Below are 23,843 nucleotides of genomic sequence, written 5' to 3'. Positions count from 1 at the left end.
GATATCCACAAAAGGCAAAGAACCTGCCTGCCAGTGCAGGAGACATAAGAGACGCAGGTTCAATCCCTGGGTCAGGGAAGATCCCTTGGAGGAGAGCACGGAAACTGCAGTATTCTTGCATGGAGAATTCCCATGGACAGAGGAGCCTAGTAGGCTACAGTCCATAGGGTGGCAAAGAGTTGGACATGACTAAGTGACTGAGCACGCACCAGCTGTTATTCTGGTAACATGTCAGTGAACAAAGCATCCATAGTATCTGTCTTTATGGAGCTTATAGTCTAGCAGTGGGACAGATGTAACTTCCAGTTTTGATAACTCTTGAGTCAGATTTCCATGTACAGTACAAAGAAAATGATGTATACCTGAGATCTGAAGGGTCCTGCTGGGGTGGGATGCTCCCTGGGGTGCAGATGCTATTCCTATAGGCAGCCAGCTAGTATTCCTTTGTAGTGAGTGAGCCTTTATGAATATGATCCTTTTTGAGTCTGGGGTCTCTGGGGTTATGTTGGGCCTTAAATTGTCTTGGTGTCCCTTGTATTAATAATTTGCATTTATTGAGCTGTGTGTTGGCTTTATGCCATCATTTGTATTGGCTCCTGTTGTAGGAAACAGCCATAAAAGATTCACAGTTATTTATCATATAATAGAAATGTAGAAGTTAACAGTCTTCAACATGGTGCAGCATCTCCATTTATTAAGACCTACAAGAGGAATTTCTTTCTGATCACTATATAGTATTCGCTTTTCTACTTCTGGTTGCTCTGAGGGACCCTGTCCAATCCTACTTCAGGTCTCCACACAGGACACCCTCTGCCTGGAATGCCCCTTCCCTTCTTGTCGGGTTTAACCTCTACATAACCTACATATCTATCAGCTTGTAGTTCAGGTTTCACTTCTTTAGGGAAGCCTTGCCTAACCAATATACACCCCCCTTCCAAAGGTTTAGTGCTTTCCCCACATTCTTTGTTGTTGTTTTTACTTCATCAGTTTTCAGTTAAATAAGTTGTTGTTGGGTAACTTTTTTTCTCTTAGACTGATGACAGATCCATGAGGGTGGAGATCATGCATTTTTTGGTGTGTCTGGATTGCAAAGGCATAATATAGTATCTTGCACGAAGTAGATACTCAATAAATATTTACTGAATAGTTGAATAAATGAATGAATGAATATACTGTGAGCCCTCAGTCTTGTTCATGTTCCCCTTTGTTTAGCTGTTTGGGAGCTCAGACTTCTTTGATTCAACCTGTAGTGTTTGGTTAGGTCCTCATGGCATGCATTTTGTGCACTAACATTCCCCTGACTATATAATATTTTTCCTTCCTTTGATTTCTTCATTTTTAAAATTCCAGTGTATACTGTAAATTCCTGTAAGTCACTTGATGCCTTTTGGGGGAGGAAATAATAAACAATTGGATATAATAATAAGAAAAGAAAGTAAATCAAAGGAAAATGTTGGTGCCTTTAACCAGATGCAGGAGGGACATTTTCTTTTGCTTTGTTTTGATTTTATTTTCACTGTGCGAAGGAAAAAGAAGTAAATTTGTCCCCTAATTTGGCAGGAAATGCTTCTGAAGAATTTGGGGCATGTCTCTGCCCTGAGATGTTCCTCCCAGTGGCAGGAGGCTGGGGCTGGGCTTGGCAGGGCCTCCTGGCCCAGTGGATGGGTGGGACGGACCTGTGGAGGCTGTCTGTGCAGCTGATTCCTGTCCTGTTGACCTTTCCTTGGGAGAGGGTTTGGGCAGTGCCAGTGAGAGCTTGCTTTTTTTGTTTGTTTTTGTTTTGTTTTTACTGTAAGAAGGAGAAAGAAATGAACTTGTCCTCTTGTGTTGCAGATTCAGTGGTTCTTTCCTTTGACTCCGCGGGACAAACGCTAGGCTCAGGTACCAATCCCTCCCCCTCTGTCATCCTTTCTGCTCTCAGCACTGGCCACAGTTGAAGTGGAGCCTAATGAGGTCGGGGAGGGGGTGTCTGGGGAGGACACTGGGATATCTCAATATTGTGGGAAGATCTCAAGAAGCTTTTCTAGGGACCTGTAGTCTGGGAAACAGCAGTGGGATGCAGCATCCAGAGGACTTTGCCAGTTCTTTTAAATGTGTGCAGCCAAGAGTTTGCAGTAGATGCTCCTTCCTCATTCAGGGTGGTCCAGGGTCATAGAAAAGATGTCTGTTTCCTGTGCGCACATCCTGTCTCAGAGAGAGATGGGCAGAGGCCACTGAGAGACGCCAACCTTTGGGCACGCAGGAGCAGTGGACCATCAGGCTCTCCAGGAACATGCTGGGATGGTGAGAGCATCACAGCTTCCTGAGAACACACACCCTGTTGCAGGTTCACAGGCACACCCCATATAACTCAAATACACACCGCCTGTGTGTAGGGGCACGTACTGTGCACATGTGCTGAAGCACTCCCATGCTTCCCTGTGTCAACAGTGCAGGACGCAGAAATCGGCATACCCACCACTTTGACTCGGATCACCCAGGTTTAGTGGAGCCCAGCTCTCCCCTATCTCAGGCTGTTTGCCTGCCCCACAGCACTCTGCTGCTGGCAGTGAACAGAAAGGGAAGATACTGATTCTTCAACTTGTTGCCGTTGCATCCATATGGGAGCCCTAGAATGACTTTACCTCATGAGGAGAGCATCTCCATGCATCAGGTCTTAATTTTTATTTGAAGATGGTGGTTCTTGTACCATAGGTGCTGCCTGTGAGTAACAGGGAGACTTTGCTGGCCTGTTAAAGGCAATTAACCCATTTTGCTGTGGTTGACTGCGATAGATTGATGTTTCACAATGCAGCCATGAGGTTCAGGCCACTGTAGCAATGTGGACGAGGGGAAGGACGATCAGAGAATATAATCTCAGCTACCACTGTCTACTGAGGGCCTACTGTGTGCCAGCACTAAAAACACCAAAGCCAAGTGCTTTTCACACTTCTTGCAAGGTGGATAGTAAGTACATCTTTAATTATAGATAAAGAAACCTAATACTCAAGAGTCAAAGTACCCTGTCCAGGGCTACTCATATCTGTCTAACCCTAGAGCCTATACTCTCTGCCTTGCCATCTTGCTGTCTCATGCCTTGATACTTGATACTCCACTGAAATGCTTTAAGACAGAATGGACAGATAGAAAGAGTTTTGAAATAGGCATAAATTTGCATCAATTCACATAGGAAAAGATGAATCCATTTTATTACATTTATTACAATTTATTACATTACAACTTTATTACAAAGTAAAACTTCTGTTAATTAAAAGATACCATTAAGAGAGTGAAAATGCAGAGTGAAAAAAGATGTCTATAACATAAATAGCCAACAAAGGGCTTGTTTCCAGAATAAAGAGCTACAAAGATCAATGTGAATAAAGAAGCAACCCTGTGTAGAAACAAGCAAAAGACCCAAATAGGCCCTTCACAAAAGAGGAATCCAGATGGTCAATAACCCAATGAAAAGGTCTTCAATTGTATTAGTACCTAGGGAAATGCAAATTAGCACTTCAAGCACAAGCTGGAATCAAGATTGCCAGGAAAAATATCAGTAACCTCAGATATGCAGATGACACCACCCTTATGGCAAAAAGTGAAAAAGAACTAAAGAGCCTCTTGATGAAAGTGAAAGAGGAGAGTGAAAAAGTTGGCTTAAAGCTCAACATTCAGAAAACTAAGATCATGGCATCCAATCCCATCACTACATGGGAAATAGATGGGGAAACAGTGGAAACAGTGACAGACTATATTTTTTGGGGCTCCAAAATCACTGCAGATGGTGACTGCAGCCATGAAATTAAAAGACGCTTACTCCTTGGAAGGAAAGTTATGACCAACCTAGACAGCATATTCAAAAGCAGAGACATTACTTTGCCAACAAAAGTCCATCTAGTCAAGGCTATGGTTTTTCTGTGGTCATGTATGGATGTGAGAGTTGGACTATAAAGAAAGCTGAGCGCTAAAGAATTGATGCTTTTGAACTGTGGTGTTGGAGAAGACTCTTGAGAGTCCCTTGGACTGCAAGGAGATCCAACCAGTCCATCCTAAAGGAAATCAGTCCTGAATATTCATTGGAAGGACTGATGTTGAAGCTGAAACTCTAATACTTTGACCACCTGATATGAAGAACTGACTCATTTGAAAAGACCCTGATGCTGGGAAAGATTGAAGGCGGCAGGAGAAGGGGACGAAAGAGGATGAGGTGGTTGGATGGCATCACCAACTCAATGGACATGAGTTTGAGTAAAGTCTGGGAGTTGGTGTTGGACAGGGAGGCCTGGCGTGCTGCAGTCCAGAACACGACTGAGCGACTGAACTGAACTGAACTGAGATACCACTGCACATCTACCAAAATAGGGACACTTGAAAAGCCTGATAAAAGGTTGGTAAGGATTTGATGCAGTGGAAATTCTGAGTTTCTGCTGTCAGTGGGTAAGTTGATCACAACCACTTTGGAAAAAACTGTGGTTGTGTCTAGCTAAATCTGAATATATACATACCCATGACCAGGCCCTGGGGAGGCCCTAGGAAATATATTCCCTGCATAAATAGTTACATATATATACCAGAATATATGTATAAGATACATGTGTAAAAATCTATTTCTGTCACTGAAAGCAGCTAAAGGCCTGGACATTTAGCAGCTATTTGAAAGACTCTGGAATAGAAACAGCAGTAGACAGATTGGCGGAAAAAACTAGAATTAGAAGTACTTCCACACTGGCAGTGGATTTCTCATTTTTCCTCTGGTATCCCATGTCATGGACTCGAGGCGTCCCAAAACCTGAGCACAGAGTAGACATCAGGGCCCAACTGGAGAGAATTCCAGAAGACCTCTCATTATGGCTCTGGTTGGAAAAGGGGCTCTAAGGCTCAGACAGAGGGGGATATCCCTAAGGTCATTTTTTCTGTTTTCTCATGCCTTAATCCCCAGGCAGTCCCCAGGTGGTGGTGATGGCGGTGCCCAGTAATAGCAGTGGGGCCTTCAAGCACCTAAAACCGAAGAAAGGAAATATTCTTCTTTGATCAAAATTTCCTTTTTGTAATCCCAAGAGGGTGGGAGAAAATCCAGTTGTCTTTTCTCTCTCCGCCTTCTTGCTGCTTGGTTCCAGATTTGGGTACAGTTTAGGAAATGTGTGGCAGAAAGTGGTAAATAAAACCCCAGCTTTGGGGCCAGAGGACCAAGAAGGGGAGGCCCAATAAACCAAAAAGTACAAGGAGATGGCAGAGAGGAAGGAGTTCAGAAAAGCAACTCCATAATGTTGTATGTGAACTTCTGGGCTAACCCTGAGCTGTGCATGTGCACGTCTGATTCCAACCAACACACCAAAGACTTAAGAACGGAACTAAGGGATGGACCAGACTGGACACTGGGTAGTGCACACAGAGGTCACACCTGAACAGGCTTTGGAAACAGAACTGGCACTGAAACCACAGCTCGCAGAGGGCTGGTCAGAACTTGTCACCTAAACCCAGCCTGGTTGATTGTCTAGTGAAACAAAAATATCAGCATTCTCCACTGGATTTAAATCAGGACCTGGATTTAAAGAAGATTTAAATACGTTTCACAACATAATATTCAAAATATATAAGACACAATCTAAAATTAATTATCATGTGAAGAACCAGGAAAATCTCAACTTGCCTGGGAGAGACAATCAATAGATGCTGATGCTAGGATGACACGGATGTTGGGATAATCCGACAGACTTTAAAGTGGCATCTATACAAATGCTCCTGGACGCCTTTCTCCATCTCTTCCATCTGGCTGTTCCTGAGTTGAATCCTTTCATAATAAACTGGTAATCTTGTAAGTAAACTGTTAAAAAAAAATGCTCTCAAAAGTAAGGATAAACACTGTTGACATGAATTTAGATACAAAGTGTTAGCAGAAAAAGAAAAAAACTTGTATATATAATGAAATGGAGATAAGGGAAAAAAATACAATAATTGAAAATTTAAAAACTCTGCTAAATAGGCTCAATCACAAAGTCGAGATGATGAGCAAAGAATCAGTAAACTTGAAAATAAACTATCCAATCTGAACAATAGAAGAAAAAATGTCAAAGAAGTTGAATGGTGTCTCAGTAACTTATGGGACAATGCTGGAAGGTTTACAATCTGTGTCACTGGAGTCCCAGAAGGAGAGAAAGAGTGCAGTACAGAAGAAATGTTTGAAGAAGTAATGGCTTAAACTTCCCAAATTTGGTGCCCAAGTAGGGTTTATCCTGGGAATGGAAGGCTAGCTCAACATTCAAAAGTCAATCAGTGTAATCTACCATATTAACTGTCTAATGAAGAAAAACTACATGGTCATGTCAATTGATAAAGAAAAAGCATCTGATAAAATTCCACACCTACTCATGATAAAAATTCTCAGAAAACTTAGAAGGGAATTTTTTCAATCTGACATAGGGCATCTACAAAAAGCCTACAGCAAACATCATACTTTATGGTAAAACTGCTGTCCCCCTAAGATCGAGAACCACTCCTGAAAGTCCTAGCCAGTACACTGAGAAGAAAAAGAATGAAAAAGAATGCAGATGGGAAAAGAAGAAATAAAACCAACCCTCTTCATAGGTGACATGGTTTCCTACATAGAAAATCCCAAGGAATCTGTTTTTTAAAACTGCTAGAACTAATAACTAAGTTTAGCAAGATAACAGGATGCAAAATCAGAATGCAAAAAATTAATTATATTTCTGTATACTAGCAATGAATAATTGAAAGTCAAACATTTTTTAAAAACTGAAAACAAATCATGGTACCATCCCCCCAAAATAAAATGCTTATGTATACATATGGTGAAATGTGCAGGGTCTGTATGCCAAAACGTGTTTGTCCCCCATATTTTCTCCCTCACCTACCAAACTTCCAAGGCACAAACCTCGTGATCACCTTGATTGTTCCTCTTCCTCACCGTTTCCTACCTTTTCTGTCTTCATGGTGTGTCCTTCTTTCAAGCATCACTGTCCAAGGTACCATCTTCCTCCCCCTTAGACAAGTAAACATCTCTTAACTGGTCTCTCTGTGCTCACTGGTTGCCTCCCAGTGGTCCATTCTCTATGTTGTAGTCAGAGTCATCTTTTATAAAGGTGGATCAGATCACATCTTGTTCCACCTGAAATCTCTCCAGGTCCAAACGCCATTAACTACAGTGTCCTATTCCAATTTCTAATTATCTCAACACTTTGATTTGTGTTCATTTGTCCCCTCACTGCCCTCAAGCCACATTGGCATTCCTGCCATTCCATGAATATGCCAGGTTCCTTCCTGCCCCAGGGTCTTTGTACTCACTTTTCTTCTGCTTAAGTTAGTAAGTAAGTGTTAATTGCTCAGTCGTGCCCGACTCTTTGCGACCCCATGGACTGCAGCCCACCAGACTCCTCTGTCCATAAGATTTTCCAGGCAAGGATACTGGAGTGGATTGCCATTTCCTTCTCCCAGGGGATCTTTCCAACCCAGGGATCGAACCCGGGTCTCCTGCACTACAGGCAGATTCTTTACCGACTGGGCTACAAGACAAGCCCTTTCTTCTGCTTAGAATGCTTTTATCTTTTACTTTGCATAATTGTCTCAAATCTCTGTTCAAATATCACTTCTGCAAGAAGGCTTTCCCAGAACACTTTATCTAGTCTACTCTCTTGATCTCCAACCTTTCTCTAAGCAGATATGCCTTTATTTCTTCTTAGCTGTCATCCTTCTTTCAAATTACCTGCTTATTTACCTTCCTTCAAATTATTTATTTATTTACCTTATTTAGTTATCCACCGCCCCCACCCCCTCCACCCCAACTAACATGTAGGCTTCATGTGGCCAGGGACCTTGCCTTTCTTGTTCACGACTGTATCCCTGGAACTTGGAACAGTACCCACCACATAATAGGTGCTCAGGAAATATTTATTGAAGGAAGAGTAGAAACATAGAAACATTATTTAGGACATAATAGGACATTGTCCAATGTCCAATGGCATGTCCGTACAGTGGAATACTGTGTAGCCATTAGAAATGATGGTGCAATTTTATTTTTATTGACGTAGAAGATGTTGAGGGTATTGTTGAGTAAACAAAATAGGAACAAACAGCATGTATATTGAAGGTACATGAAAGTAAAATTATATATGCACATTTACACATATATTTGTGTGAAGAGATTTCTGGGAAGATACCAAAATGTTTGAAGCAAATAGCTTTAGATAATGAGAGTTTTGAGTGATTCTTACTTCATTCTTTTTAAGTTTTTTTTTTCATTTGGATTTTTATAGTTAGCTTGTGCTATTCCTAAAACTGGGGAAAATAAAATTATTTTTGTTTGGAGAGAAGGACTGTATCTGTGCTTAGTGATTATTTGTATATATCCACCCAATGGGTGGGGCTTCCCTAGTGGCTCAGATGGTAAAGAATCTGCCTCCAATGAAGGAGGCCCGTGGTTTGATTCTTGGGTTGGGAAGATCCTCTGGACTAGGGAATGGCAACCCACTCCAGTATTCTTGCCTGGAGAATTCCATGGACAGAGGAGCCCGGAGGGCTACAGTCCATGGGGTGGTAAAGAGTTAGATACAACTGAGCGACTAACACATACACACCCACACATACACTAGCCAGTAAGCTCCATAGCTTGAGATACAAACTGCAGAGTGAGCCATGTTTTCTATTTCCTGTCCCAGCTGCCCTTTTGACATGCTGTCACTCATAATCTTGCCGCTTAGCACAACATGCCCTGGCATGGTCTGGGCATACTTGATATCATGAATAAAACTGAATTTACTGTCTGCTCAGCTCTGCTGCTAAGTCTCTTCAATTGTGTCCAACTCTGTGACCCCATAGACGGCAGCCCACCAAGGCTCCCCCGTCCCTGGGATTCTCCAGGCAAGAATACTGGAGTGGGTTGCCATTTCCTCCTCCAATGCATGAAAGTGAAAAGTAAAAGTGAAGTCGCTCAGTCGTGTTTGACTCTTTGCGACCCCATGGACTGCAGCCTACCAGGCTCCTCAGCTCTAGACATCTGCTTTCCTTCCCAGGACAGAGGAGAGTTGGTGCATGGCCTCTCAGCCTGTGTTGGGATGGGGCTTCTACCTGCCAGTGGAGGCCCCAGGCTGCTTGGGTGGAGGGCGCACAGGCAATGAGGGCCTCGTCTTATCAGGACCTGCTCGCTAGGCCTCTGCCCTCCCCCACGCCAGTGTACACCCGTTTGAGATTGGGCTTCAGTTGGTGAACTCCTTACTTTACTGGGTCAGTTAATTTAGTCCAGGTCAGTGAATTCTTTCTGTGTTTATTTTATATAACTGCTTTTCCTATTTTAGTTTGTCTTTGATTAATTGATCCTACATTATGATTTATTTTCCTGACTTGATGTGGGAGCTGTTTGCACTTTGGCCAGCCCCTCTTGGGCCTCTGTGGGACTCCCATGGTTCATGTGTGGGTGTGGCCAGGCCTCTGACACCACCCTGGAGCCAGGAGTGGGAGGTAGGAGTAGATAATTGCTCTCATGGCAGCTCTCCTAATATGAGGGTCTGCTTTTCTTATCCTCAGAGAGTCAGTGTAGCATAATGTAAAGACAAGAAGCTGCAAAGTCAAACCTGGGTTGGTTCAACAACACCCCAGCTGGTCCATGTACTGGCTGGGGATCCTGAACATGTTATTTCTTGTCTCCAAGACTCTGTTCCCTCCTCTGTAAAATGCAGGAAATACCCACCTCGTAGGGGTTGTAAGAGTTACACTGAGATTGTAGGTGAAAGTTCTGAAAGCAGTGTGAAATCACAGTAGATGCTCAATAAATACTCATTCCCTCACTTCTTCCCTTTGTCTGGCATGTCCCACAGTCCATTTGCAACTGTTGCCAACTTCCTCCTCCACCCAAGCCAGGACATACATTACTTATGTTTAATATAGCCTGTGACTTTTATTGGAGGCTGTACAGTGCCTTTTCTTTAGAAAAGAGGGATCTATTTTGGTTAGGATAGGTCCTCATTCCATTTACCCCTATGCCCTTTGCTCTTAGCAATTCATCATAGCTCAGAGACTGGAGCCAAAGACCCCCTTGAAAAAAGATCTGGCAGCAGAGTTCTTCTCTTATGTACTTGGACTTTTCTTGCCCGATGGCCTATCCTGCTTTTCTGACTTTCGTGCATTCTAATATGAAGCGCTGTAGTTTTCTGATAGAATCAAGGCCATGGTTTTATCCCTTACACTAAACTTCATCTACTTCAGTAATATCCCTCAAGCTGGCCTTCCTGGGGAGTATTCACTGTTGTCATCAGCCTAAGCATCTGCTTTGCTTTCTAAGCACAGTGGCCGCGCACGGGAATTTGTGGCGGCTCTTTACAATGCTCAGAGGAGGTGGGTCACTAGGAACCGAAAGGGCCAGTCGCACAATTGGCTCACAGTGTGCAGCTGTATCCCCTGAAAGTCCATTCTGGGGCTCAGTGGCTTGAGAGTGGGGCTGGAATGGGACACTTTTCAGGGAGCTCCCCGTTCATCCTAGAAGAGGATATTACTGTGTAGTCAGTACCCCAGCCACTTACACATGAGAACGTAAGTAGAAGGTGATAATATCTGGACCCCCTGCTAAGATAAGCAGGAGGGGACTCAGGGTTACTTAGACAGGGAATTATGAAAACATTTTTAATTTCCTTTACATTATACAATTATGATAAAATAAAATACAAAGTGGTATGGAATGTATTAAAATTTCAAATTGCTGTAAAACAGAAATATTTTTAAGTTTTAAAGTTAAAAACTTGAGCTTGTTTTAACGTTTATTAATTTTTATCTTGGCATTTATGCCTCTCAGGTGGTCCATTTTCATAGTTTCCAAATATACCGGAAGAGAATTGTGTTCTCCACTTGTCAGGTGTAAGGTGCTCTGTTTTTCAGCTGGTTCACATTTATTCATTCATAGTTCTGTTCAGATCATCTGCTTTCTCACTGACCGTGTGAGCCTGGTTTTTCAGTGGTTTTCCATTATGATGACAGGAGACCCATTGTGTCGTTCTCCTCGTAATTCTTTTAATTTTGCCCGATAGAGACATTATTAGGTACATACACACTGTAGTGCATGGCCTCCTTTTGTCTATGTCCAATTTCTGAACCTTCTAGGAGTTTATATGAGTTCAGAACACCAACTTACTGCTTTGAAATGGCAATGGAAGAGTTAATGGTTAATTTCAAGACTTGAAGCATTTGAACAGGCACTTTATGCATTCACAAGTCTGACTTGGTACAGGGGCAGGAAGAGAAGAACAGAGACTTGCATCGTTCATGCCACTACACACCTGGAGCCAGGCAAGGGACACACGTGCACTCCTTGGTTAGGGGTTTTCATAATGCTGGGCTGTCCAGCCTGGCTGAGGCAGGCAGCCTAAACCACCAGACTAAACATCTCTCCTTCACTGTGCAGCTGTGGTATCGCTACTCTGACACCTGCGAGAGAGGACCTTCAGCTGTGTATGCACATCAGCATGTGTTGTGTCTGGTGACTTGAGAGTCCCAGGATCTTCCATTCTTATTACAGATTTGGCATCAGTTGACTGCCAGTGAGAACTGGGCTTTACCGCCAGCTTCCCCAGAGGTGAATTTTCCCTGAAGAGTTGGTGCACTCAAAATAGCATTTCCATTGTATAAGCTGAATTCACATGCTACTTCAGGAACACGTTTGTATACAGTGAGATATTCTGGGTGAAAAGTGGTACCGCTTATTAAGGCAGGGATACAGGAGGAGGCTCGGAGAAGGCAATGGCACCCCACTCCAGTATCCTTGCCTGAAAAATCCCATGGATGGAGGAGCCTGGGAGGCTGCAGTCCATGGGGTCTCGAAGAGTCAAACATGACTGAGCAACTTCACTTTCACTTTTCACTTTCATGCATTGAAGAAGGAAATGGCAACACACTCCAGCGTTCTTGCCTGGAGAATCCCAGGGATGGGGGAGCCTGGTGGGCTGCCATCTATGGGGTCGCACAGAGTCGGACACGACTGGAGTGACTTAGTAGTAGTAGTAGTACAGGAGGAGGCTATGCATGTGTGCAGGTGGTGAAAATGAACTCTGTGAGGCAGCCTGAGTTTCAGGTCACTATAGGTATCAAAGTGGAGATGCCACCTGGATGCCCAAGTCTGGAGCTCAGGAGAAAGGGTTGGGCAGAGAGATTTGGTATGGGTACAATGGGAAGATCATTGGGGTAGGCTAAACTGAACAGTTAAGCATGGTAAAGTCTAGACCAGATAAGGAAAAGTGAAAAAAGGAGGAGAAACAACTCAAAAAGAGACAAACTATATGGGAAAGAAGAGTTCTTTCAGACACTGAACTATAGATAACTATAGATGGCACAGGACCCTGCTCTTTGAAAGAAGGGCAATAAATGAGATAAACCCTATAACTGCCCGAGCTAATGGCCTAGACAGAATTTCCAGACCACAGCACAGGAAAGGAGAACCCAAACAGAACCCAAGAGTCTTCCTAAGAGGAAAGAGAGTTGAGAATTTGTATCCCGACTAAGCTAGCCGGGAGAGTGAAGCTGACTGAGGGAGGTCTGCTGGCATTCCAGCCACTTTTGGTCATCTCTAAAACCCTGCACCCGGGCCCTTCCCACACTTTGGTTATGTAAACCTCCGAATAGCTGTATTTACCCAAGTTAGTGCAACCAGTATGTTGAACATGCAGGAAACATCAGGGGTTAATCACAGCCACTTTCTCTGGTCTCTCTGTGTCCCCTTAAGATGTTTTCAGCGTGGGAGGTCCAGAGAATTTTTCAGTACCTCTGAGGTAATAGAAATCCCATGGTCGTATTGAGTCACCAATTCCAAAATTAGTGCCCGCCTTATGTAATAGCATAGCTTTCAGCTCATTCAAAGCTGCAGTGACCCCCCTCCCAGCACAGGGTTTAGAAGCAGTGGTGTTGACCCAGGAAGGGTGTGCACCCTTTTTTCCTCCTCTTTCCACTTGTACGCCAGTTGCCAGCTGTGATTTTGAACCTCTGTGGAATTGGAAAGGAGGGGGGAGAGAGGATGAGCAGAGAAGACATAAGATAGTGTGGGCACTCCCTGGACTGGCCAGTGTGTAAAGCTGACTCTCGTGGGGTCTCTTGTAGATGTTTTGCAGACCCCTCCAGCTGGGGACTTCTCCCCTGCGGGTCCCTGATGTGGGCAATGCATTCGCCAGAGCCTTGTCATTCACTCCTAGTGTAGCTCCTGGGACTCTCGGAATCTGCTCTTATTTCTGTCTGCCCAACAGCCTGCTGGGCAGATCTTTAGGAAAGGACCTAAAGCCACCCCACACCAGCATATTCATAGATCCTTTTCTGCAACAAATTCTGGGAATACAGGCCATGTCCTCTGTAGTCAACGTATCTGCCAGAGTAAGACAGAGTTCACACTGCTGCCTGCGTCCAGGCCATGGACATACTTCAGTTGATCCTCATAATCTTTAATTTTTTCTTGACTCTATTGCCAGTATTTACAAACTGAGGAATTTTACCAGAAAAGACCCAAATTCTTGACTTAAAAACCCCCGGAAGATGTGACAACGGCAGGTCTGCCTTACTGCCTGACGTAGATGCTGGAGATGGAGAGGCTGTCCCGTTTGACAGGCATGGAATCACCAGGGGGACTCCATTCCCTCTTGGCTCTGTGACCTGAACCCCAATGTCAGTTGCCATTTATCATCATTGGACTCATGCAGTTACATTTTCTTAAACTACAGACGAAATGTGAAATATTTCTAGTGCTTATGTTTCTTAACAAAGAGAGAAAACAACAGATAGTCCAAAAGAGCCATGGAAAGGAGGGATATAATTTATTTAGAAGCACAGTGTGTTCTTACATGTTTAATGTGCAATTAGTCTGTATGAGTGTGTAAAACACAACTTAAGACGCCATTCGAAAATAACCCATAAATAGAATCATGGTTACTATACAAAAATATGTGGTGAGAAGACATTTCAGCTTTCAACAAGGAAGTTATGTGACTTGCTGGTTTATGTTTTGTTCCTACTTGGCCCTGACTTTTCAGTTTGCGACAAGGGGAAAACATCCTCTGGCCTCTCTGGAGGAAGAATCAGCCAAAACATGGATTCACTGTTTGTCCGAAGGTATCTTAGCGCATATCTGGTAAGGAGTAACAGGATAGTTCCCAAGGTTATGGCCACATGGAGAAAAAGCAACAGGTGTTGGCAAATTAATAAGGTTTTCTTTTTGATGGCAGGGTAAAACCAGATTTTTGAAACAGTATTCAACTTTGAAACTAACTCTTTTGGGAAATTTTGTTTTCAGTTTATTTTTAAAATTGAAACCTTATTGATTTTTATAAGTACCTGATATATTAAGCAGAGTCTTTTTTCCATTTATCTGAATTAGAGCAAAACCAGAATTATCTTGAGGAAAGGCTGTCACTGGCCCAGGTGTCTTCTCTTGGGATCCCCTTCATGGATCATAGCCTTGTTGTGGTGAAGGGGCTTGCATAACTCAATGAAATCATGAGCTGTGCTATGCAAGGCCACCCAAGATAGATGGGTCATAGTGAAAAGTTCTGACAAAACGTGGTCCACTGGAGGAGGGAATGGCAAACAACTCCTGTATTCTTGTGAGAACCCCATGAACAGTATGAAAAGGCAAAATATATGACACTGGAAGATGAGCCCCTCAGGTCGTAAGATGTCCAACGTTCTACTAGGGAAGAACAGAGGGCAATTACTAATAGATACAGAAAGAATGAAGCAGCTGGGTCAGAGCAGAAGCGATGCTCAGTTGTGGATGTGTCTGGTGGTGAAAGTAAAGTCTGTTGCTGTAGAGAACAATATTGCATAGGAACCTGGAATGTTAGGGCCATGAATCAAGGTAAATTGGACATGATCAAGCAGGAGATGGCAAGAGTGAAGATAGACAACTTAGGAATCCGTGAACAAAAATGGACAGAAACGGGTGAATTTAATTCAGGCGATCATTGTATCTACTACTGTAGGTAAGAATCCTTTAGAAGAAATGGAGCAGCTCTCACAGTCAACCGAAGAGTTTGAAATGCAGTACTTGGGTGCAGTCTCAAAAATGACAGGATGATCTCGGGTCATTTCCAAGGCAAACCATTCAACATCAACATCTAATGGCAGAAAGTGAAGAGTAGTCCAAGTTTTTGCCCCAAACACTGATGCTGAAGAAGCTGAAGTTGACCGGTTCTATGAAGACCTACAAGACCTTGTAGAACTAACACCAAAAAAACAGATGTCCTTTTCATCATAGGGGATTTGAATGCAAAAGAATGAAGTCAAGATATACCTGGAGTAACAGGCAAATTTGGCCTTGGAGTACAGAATGAAGCTGGGCAAAGGCTAACAGAGTATTGTCAAGAGAATGCATTGGTCATAGCAAATACCCTCTTCCAACAACACAAGAGACGACTCTACACGTGGATATCACCAAATGGTGAATACTGAAATCAAATTGATTATATTCTTTGCAGCCAAAGATGGAGAAGCTCTACACAGTCAACAAGACAAGACCTCAGATCATCAACTCCTTATTGCAACATTCAGGCTTAAGTTGAAGAAATTAGAGAAAATGACCACTAGGCCATTCAGATAGGACCTAAATCAAATCCCTATGATTATATAGTGGAGGTGATGAATAGATTCAAATAATTAGATCTGGTAGACAGAGTGCCTGAAGAACTATGGACAGGGATTCATAACATTGTACAGGAGACAGTGACCAAAATCATCCCAAAGAAAAAGAAGTGTGAAAAAAGAAAAAGGAAACAGCAAGAAGGCAAAGTGATTGTTGGAGGAGGCCTTACAAATAGCTGAGGAAAAAAGAGAAGTGAAAAGCAAGGTAGAAGGGGAAAGATATACCCAACTGAATGCAGAGTTCCAGAGAATAGCAAGGAGAGATAAGAAGGCCTTCTTCAATGAACAATGCAAAGAAATAGAGGAAAACAATAGAATGGGAAAGACTAGAGATCTCTTCAAGAAAATTGGAGATACCAGTGGAACAGTTCATGCAAGGATGGGCACGATGAAGAACAGAAACAATAAGGACCTGATAAGAGATTAAGAAGAAATGGTAAGAATACACAGAAGAACTATACAAAATGGTCTTAATGACCCAGATAATCATGATGGTGTGGTCACTCACCTAGAGCCAGACATCCTAGAATGTGAAGTCAAGTGGGCCTTAGGAAGCATTATGACAAACAAAACTAGAGGAGGTGATGGAATTCTAGCTGAGCTATTTACAAATCCTTAAAATGATGCTGTTTAAGTGCTGCACTCAATATGTCAGCAAATTTGGAAAACTCAGCAGTGGCCACAGGTGTAGAAAAGGTCTGTTTTCATTCCAATCCCAAAGAAAGGCAGTGACAAAGAATGTTCAAATTACCATACAATGCATTCATTTCACATGCTATTTAAAGTGAAAAAGTGAAAGTCGCTCAGTCGTGTCTGACTCTTCAACCTAGAAAAAACCCAGGAATTCTCCAGGCCAGAATACTGGAGTGGGTAGCCTATCCTTTCTCCAGCAGATCTTTCTGACCCAGGAATCAAACCCAGGTCTCCTGCATTGCAGGCAGATTCTTTACCAACTGAACCACCAGGGAAGCCCCCATGCTAGTTAAGGTTATGCTCAAACTCCTTCAAACTAGACTTCTAACTTCTAACTTCAAACTCCTTCAAACTAGCAGTACATGACCCAAGAACTTCAGATGTACAAACTGAGTTTAGAAAAAGCAGAGGGATGGTGGGATGATTTGAGAGAATAGCATTGAAACATGTATATTATCATATGTGACACAGATTGCCAGTCCAGGTTCGATGCATGAGACAGGGTACTCAGGGCTGGTGCACTGGGATGACCCTGAGGGACGGGATGGGGAGGGAGGTGGGAGAGGGGTTCAGGATGGAGAACACATGTATACCCGCGGCTGATTCATGTCAATGTATGTCAAAAACCACTACAATATTGTAAAGTAAGTAGCCTCCAATTAAAATTAATTAATTAAAAAAAAAGAGAAAAGGCAGAAGAACTAGAGATCAAATTGCCAACATTCACTGGATCATAGAGAAAGCAAGGGGATTCCAGAAAAACATCTATTTCTGCTTCATTGACTACTTGAAAGTCTTTGACTGTGTGGATCACAGCAAACTGGAAAATTCTTAAAGAGTAGGGATTACCAGACCACCTTACTTGTCTCTTGAGAGACCTGTATGCAGGTCAAGAAGCAACAGAACAGGAAATGGAATAACTGACTGGTTCAAAATTGGGAAAGGAATACAACAAGGTTGTATATTGTCACCCTTATTTAACTTATATGCGAAATGCTAGGCTGGATGAATCACAAGCTAGAATCAAGATTGCAGGGAGGGACGGGACATATGTATACCTATGACTGATTCATGTTGATGTTTGACAGAAAACAACAAAATTCTGTAAAGCAATTATCCTTCAATTAAAAATAAATTAATTTTAAAAATTAAAAAAAAAAAGACCAAGGTGTGAAAAGCCTTACCTGCCAAGGAATATGAGTTAAGGAATATGAACTTGAGCCTAAGCACAGTACAGAGTACCATGACCACACTGGGTATTTTTAGAATTAAAAAAAGAAAAAGAAAGATTGCAGGGAGAAATATCAGCAACCTCAGATATGTGGATGATACCACTCTAATGGCAGAAAGCAAAGAGGAACTAAAGAGCCTCTTGATGAAGGTGAAAGAGGAGAGTGAAAAGGCTGGCTTGAAACTTAACATTCAAAAAGCTAAGATCATGGTATCTGGTCCCATCACTTCATGGCAAATAGGAGGGGAAAAAGTGGAAGCAGTGACAGATTTTATTTTCTTGAACTCCAAAATCACTGCAGATGATGACTAGCGTGAAATTAAACAATCTGCTTTCTCTTTGAAAGGATTTGGGAGAATGGCATTGAAACATGTATAATATTGTATAAGAAACTAATTGCCAGTCCAGGTTCAATGCAGGATACAGGATGCTTGGGGCTGGTGCACTGGGATGACTCAGAGGGATGGTACTGGGAGGGAAGTGGGAGGGGGGTTCAGGATGGGGAACACATGTACACCCGTGGCGGATTCATGTTGATGTATGGCAAAACCAATACAATATTGCAAAGTAATTAGCCTCCAATTAAAATAAATAAATTTAAATATAAAATAAAATAACAGAGAGGACCATAAAAAAAAAAAAAGGAAAGCTATGACAAACCTAGACAGTGTATTAAAAAGCAGAGACATTACTTTGCTGACAAAGGTCCATATAATCAATGCTGTGGTTTTTCCAGTAGTCGTGTACAAATGTGAGAGTTGGACCATAAAGAAGGCTGAACACAGAAGAACTGATGCTTTCGAACTGTGGTACTGGTGAAGACTCTTGAGAGTCCCTTGGACTGCAAGATCAAACCAGTCAATCCTAAAAAAAAAAATCAACCCTAAATATTCATTAGAAGGACTGTTGCTGAAGCTGAAGCTCCAATACTTTGGCCACCTGGTGCAAAGAGCTGACTCGTTGGAAAAGACCCTAATGCTGGGAAAGACTGAAGGCAAAGCAGAAGGGGGCGACAGAGGATGAGATAGTTAGACAGCATCACCAATTCAATGAACACGAATTTGAGCAAACTCTGTAAAAGAATGAGGACAGGAAAGCCTAGCATTTTGCAGTCCATGGGATCAGAAAGAGTTGGACATGACTTAGCCACTGAACAAGAACAGCAAAATTCTCTTGGGAGGCAAGTCTCCTGTTGAGTCGTGTGTCCTAGTTGGTACATCTTCAGTTTTAAGAAGACGAATGACTCTCCCTGCAGCTCAGCTGCTTATGAAAGTGTACAGTCTGGCCTTAATTGGCCTTGCAGGTTATCAGTGTGGGTAATTTCCCTCTTTTGGCCATTCCTTGCTCATGTATGGATGTGAGATTTGGACCATAAAGAAAGCTGAGCGCCGAAGAATTGATACTTTTGAGCTGTGGTGTTAGAGAAGCCTCTTGAGAGTCCCTTGGACTGCAAGGAGATCAATCAATTGTAAAGGAAATCAATCCTGAATATTCATTGGAAGGACTGATGCTGAAGCTGAAGCTCCAATACTTTGGCCACCTGATGCGAAGAACTAACTCATTGGAAAAGACCCTAATGCTGAGAAAGACTGAAGGCAGGAGGAGAAGGGGATGATAAAGGATGAGATGATTGGATGGCATCACCAACTCAATGGGCATGAATTTGAGCAAGCTCCAGGAGTTGGTGATGGACAGGGAAGCCTGGCGTGCTGCAGTCCCTGGGGTCAGAAAGAGTTGAACACGACTGAGCGACTGAACTGAACTGCTTATTAAAGATGAAGTTCTTTGAAAGCTGTGTGCTGCTTGGCGTTTTCCAGTTGTTTAGGCTCGGTATTCTGTTTTATCCTCAGATTAAGCTAGGCCAACTTCGAGCTATTGAGTTGGCCAAAAAGGTCATTTGGGTTTTCTGTAAGATGTTATGGGAACTCCCAAATGAACTTTTTGGTCAACCCAATACATTCCTAGACCACCTTATTTTAATTTAGCCACTCTACACAGACACACACACATACTTAGCACTCATTGACAAAGCTATATAAAACAAGCCATTATATGACACTCCATATCATCTTTTTATACAAATATCTTTGAGGACCCAGAGGAAACATCCCTAAAATCTTAGTATTAAGAAGATCTGGAATTCTCCTGGTTTCTTTTATGGACACTATAAACCATTATAACAGTGCTTTGTGTTTAGTTTTATCTGTGAGAAATCTTGGGGATATGTCTGTAATCTTCTCCCAGCAAGCACATAAAACCTTAGGACATGCACTTTTTAGTATTTCTATCCTGGCTGCTTTTTATTGTTTTTTCCTTTGCTTATTTCTCCTTTGGCCTACAAGATTTTTAAAAAGATTTTTTCCTTTTTAAAATCTTGTACTTTGTAAAACTGCTTCAACTTTGTTTTAGAATGAGGCAAATGTAGAGAAATTAAGTACAATATTCATGATTTACCATTTGTTACAAACATATTGTCAATCTGCTTTTAGATTTCATTTTAAATTTCCTACCCTGTATGAAGTCAGATCTTTTACTGCTTCCTGATTGTCATGGAGTGAATCATTGCTGCGAATTTGAAGATCCCTTGGCTGCTATATTTTCACCCCAGAGTTAACATGACTGATTCAGTATAAATCTTTTTTAAAAAATTGGAGTATAGTTGCTTTAAAAATATGTCCATTTGTGCTATACAGCAAAGTGAATTTCAGCCAGATGTATACATATATCCCCTCTTTTTTGGATTTCCTTCCCTAAGCACTGGATAGAGTTCCCTGTGCTATACAGTAGGTTCTCATTAGTTATCTATTTATACACAGTAGTATATGTATGTGAATCCCAATCTCCCAGTCCATCCCACCACCCCACCACCTCCCACTTTGGTATCCATACTTTTGTTCTCTACGTCTGTGTCTCTATTTCTGCTTTGCAAAGAAGATCATCCATACCATTTTTCTAGATTCTACATCTATGCGTTAATATATGATATTTTTCTCTTTCTGACTTCCTTCACTCTGTATGACCATCTCTAGGTCCATCCACCTCTCTGCATATGGCACTATTTTGTTCCTTTTTATGGCTGTTTAATATTCTATTGTATATGCAGCATAAATCTAAGAGCTTAGAGGAAGCAGAGGTTGCTTACTGACCCTCTTAATTCTTCAAGGGGCCCATTTTTTCGGCTTACTAAATTTCAATTTCAAGTACCACATTTAAACAGGTAGGCAGTTATATTTCAGCATAACAGTGGTTGGCCCATAAGGCCTGGGAAATGCCTAGCGCTGAACCTGGTCCTTCACAAGACAGGCGTTCAGCAAGAGTTTGGTGACTTAAATTTACTTGCGGTTTTTGTGTTTGGATCTAGAAGCATTTGTCTGCCCCGGTGGTCTGGGACTCGGTTGGGGAATGCAATCTGCTACTGTCTGCAATGACTTGACATCAGTGACACTTTCTGCTTTACTTTTCTCTTTCAGAATATGATCGATTGGGCTTCCTCCTGAAGCTGGATTCTAAATTGTGAGTAGAATGACCCAGTTCCTTGACTTTGTGATAGAGATCTGTGAGAGCTGGAGGCCGGCCTCAAGGGGCCAGCTCTCATCACTCCTGGGGCCTCTGTCCTCCGTCTGTCCGCTGAAGCTTAGAGCATGTTACAGTCTGTGGGTGCAAATATAAGGCCTTAGATTTGGCTGGCACAGGGAGCTGGTTACAGAAGGAGCATGCACCTCCCCCCACCACACCCCACTGGAGTTTGAAGGACAAGGAGGAAAGGCTTCAGCTGCAGAGTGGAGGCTGACTAAACCACGGCAGGAGACAGTGCAAAGCTTTCAAGACGCTTCGCAGCCAGGCATGCAAAGCCTTCTGTGCTCAGGTTTCCTCCCGGTTTTAACTCCTGTCTCTCTCCAACAGGTAGATCCTGGCTTTCCCTCTATTCTTGTATATGTTTATTATCCATGTCTCAAATCCCCTTTCCTTGTTTGTCCACTAGGAAAACTTAAGAACCACCTCCTTCCTATACAGAATTAGTTATCTCTTCCTCCGCTTCCTGTGAATTTTCTACCTCTGACACCCATCATTTCATTATACTATAATTAAGTGTAATAGTTATTCATTTATCAAGAGTGCAGGCTCAGAGCCAGGCCATGCTTGGTTCAAATCCCAGACTGCCATTTACTTTCTTTGTGATTTAGGGCTGACCACTTAACCACTCCGAGCCTCAGTTTCACCTGTAACACAAGGACCTCACAGGGTTGTAAGAACTGTACAGAAATGGTGAATTTACAGGGATTTTCAAATAAGTATCTCATTCTTTCAGAATCCTTCCCTGTTCTGGCCCTCTCGGCCTCCTGAGCACCGGGGCAGCGCCGGCATATGGTTGTTAGGTGCTAAGTCAACACTGAACACATGGCTGCGTGGCTGGCTGCATGGCTGCATGATGACAGGTGCCTGTGTGCCTCCCTCTAGACTGGCTGCCTGGAGACTGGGCTGTACCCCTCTGTTCATGCCCTGTCCAGGACCCCCTCACATGGCCGGTGTGCAGTAAAATGTTGCAGAATTGTCTGTGGCTCCTTGCTGTGGTTAGCCATCTTCATACACCCTTGCCCCTGTCCTGTACCAGACAGATGAGAAAGATCAGAATTGAGTCTCCTTTCTTTCCTCTCCTGCTTGAGGCCTTGACCACAGCTGCTTCTGATGGTGACGGCTGCACCCACATGCAAGACACCAGCCCAGGGCTATTTGGCTTTCCCACTCAATGGTCTGGCATGTAGCCCCTTTTCCTGGCATCTGGCCTCTTGGCTCTGGTGCCTCACACCGTGAGTTCAGGTGCTGCAGCTCTGCCAGCTTTTATACATCATGGAGGCAGCCACAAGGGAAGCGTGGTCTGTTCCGTCTACCAGGCTAGGGTACAGTTGTCAGCCGCATGTTGCCATCCAGGGAATGGGGCTTGATAATGCTAGGAATCCACAGGCTTCACCCTTAGAAAATCCTTAATTTAGTGCTCTGGGCAAAAAACAAATCAAGCATAAGCTATAAGCAAGTGAAATGCCCTCAGAACGGAAGAGATGTAGTAATTTACCAAGTCACATCACACTGATGAACAAAAGACGTGGTATCCAGGACATGTTAACTATAGTGTTTAAGCTGTCTTCAGCAGTGTGAGAAGGGGGAGTCGGAGGACGCTTGGCCTGCTGTTCTGACAGTTGGGTGGTACGTGGTAGGCTCTTGTACAGCTTCCTTTTGTGTACCAGGCCGGTTCTATAAACCATTTGAGTCAACTTGGTCTTTAGCCTGGGGAATTGGCTTGGCTTCATTAGATTTACCTCAGAGGTCAAGGTACAAGCTCCAGCTTTCCTGCCTCGTACTGAAAAGGCCTTTCTAATCCAACGTTATCTTCAGAACAAAACACAGACACATGGGAAAGGTTTTTATCTGTTCCAGGGAGAAGTTTCCAGGTTAAGGATTCTGGTTTTCAGAGGTAATTCCTTAGAAATATCCAGACCTCCCCTTACGAAGTCTTTCTCTGCTGTGTTGTGTTCTATTTCTGATGCGTAGGAAAGGACCTGAGCTTGGATCAGAACTGGATTTGAATTCCACCCCTTCTGCTTAGGATTATATAACCTTAGATAATTCATTTTAGCTCTATGAATCACAATTTTCCCTTATCAAAAACATGAATAATAATACCCATTTCCTCAGGTTTTTATGAAGAATAAAAAAGAGTTCTATGAGTAAATATGCAAATGTAGAAATTTCTTATTTATCTTGATTGGATTCATTTAGCTTCTATCCTATAAGAATTCATGTGTTCTGGAAATTTTTCAGCCATTATCTTCTTTAAATATTGCCTCTGCCCCATTCTCTCTCTCTCTACTCCTCTTCTTAAACTCTGATTAAGTGGTAGGCTTTCTCATTCTCACCTCTAGGTCTTCTAACTTATACATTTTCCATCTTTTGATCTTTTCTGCATTGAACTGGAATGCCAAAGGATTCAACATAAGGATAAACTAGAACTAAAACTGTACCCCTAAGCCAGGACTGCAGGAGAGGCTGCCAGAGCTCTAAGTGGATTAGGGCAATAAGTCAATAAAGAGGAAACAGTTGATATTCACAGCCTGGGCTCTCATACTCAGTTGGTCCACAGAACTTCAAGCTGTGAACTCTGTCTAAGGTACTCCAGACTGGCCATGCCTCCAAGCATGATAAAAGCAAATGCAATTCCTCTCTGCAGGAATACATGAATTTCTCATGAATAACTTTTCAAGGAAATGAACTGCTCACAGGAAAAAATAACTAAGCACACAAGGAAATAACACTTCTTTAGAGAGAACCA

At 42.7% G+C, this 23,843-nt stretch overlaps 1 protein-coding gene across 9 annotated transcripts in view; it reads left to right on the top strand.

The window, feature by feature from the left end:
- Positions 1-23,843, top strand: part of ST3GAL3 (ST3 beta-galactoside alpha-2,3-sialyltransferase 3) — a 214,245-nt gene that overhangs the window by 90,514 nt on the left and 99,888 nt on the right. For all 9 annotated transcript variants that reach the window (XM_055586136.1, XM_055586140.1, XM_055586131.1 and 6 more), the window contains 2 exons: positions 1,834-1,881; positions 20,989-21,031. In XM_055586136.1, the coding sequence (XP_055442111.1) occupies positions 1,834-1,881; positions 20,989-21,031 (91 nt within the window). The remainder of the gene's footprint in view (positions 1-1,833; positions 1,882-20,988; positions 21,032-23,843) is intronic.

This window comes from Bubalus kerabau, chromosome 6 (assembly GCF_029407905.1).
Source record: "Bubalus kerabau isolate K-KA32 ecotype Philippines breed swamp buffalo chromosome 6, PCC_UOA_SB_1v2, whole genome shotgun sequence".
NCBI lineage: Eukaryota > Metazoa > Chordata > Mammalia > Artiodactyla > Bovidae > Bubalus > Bubalus kerabau.
Note: the sequence above shows the minus strand (reverse complement) of the source record. Positions and strands in the feature narration are given on the sequence as shown.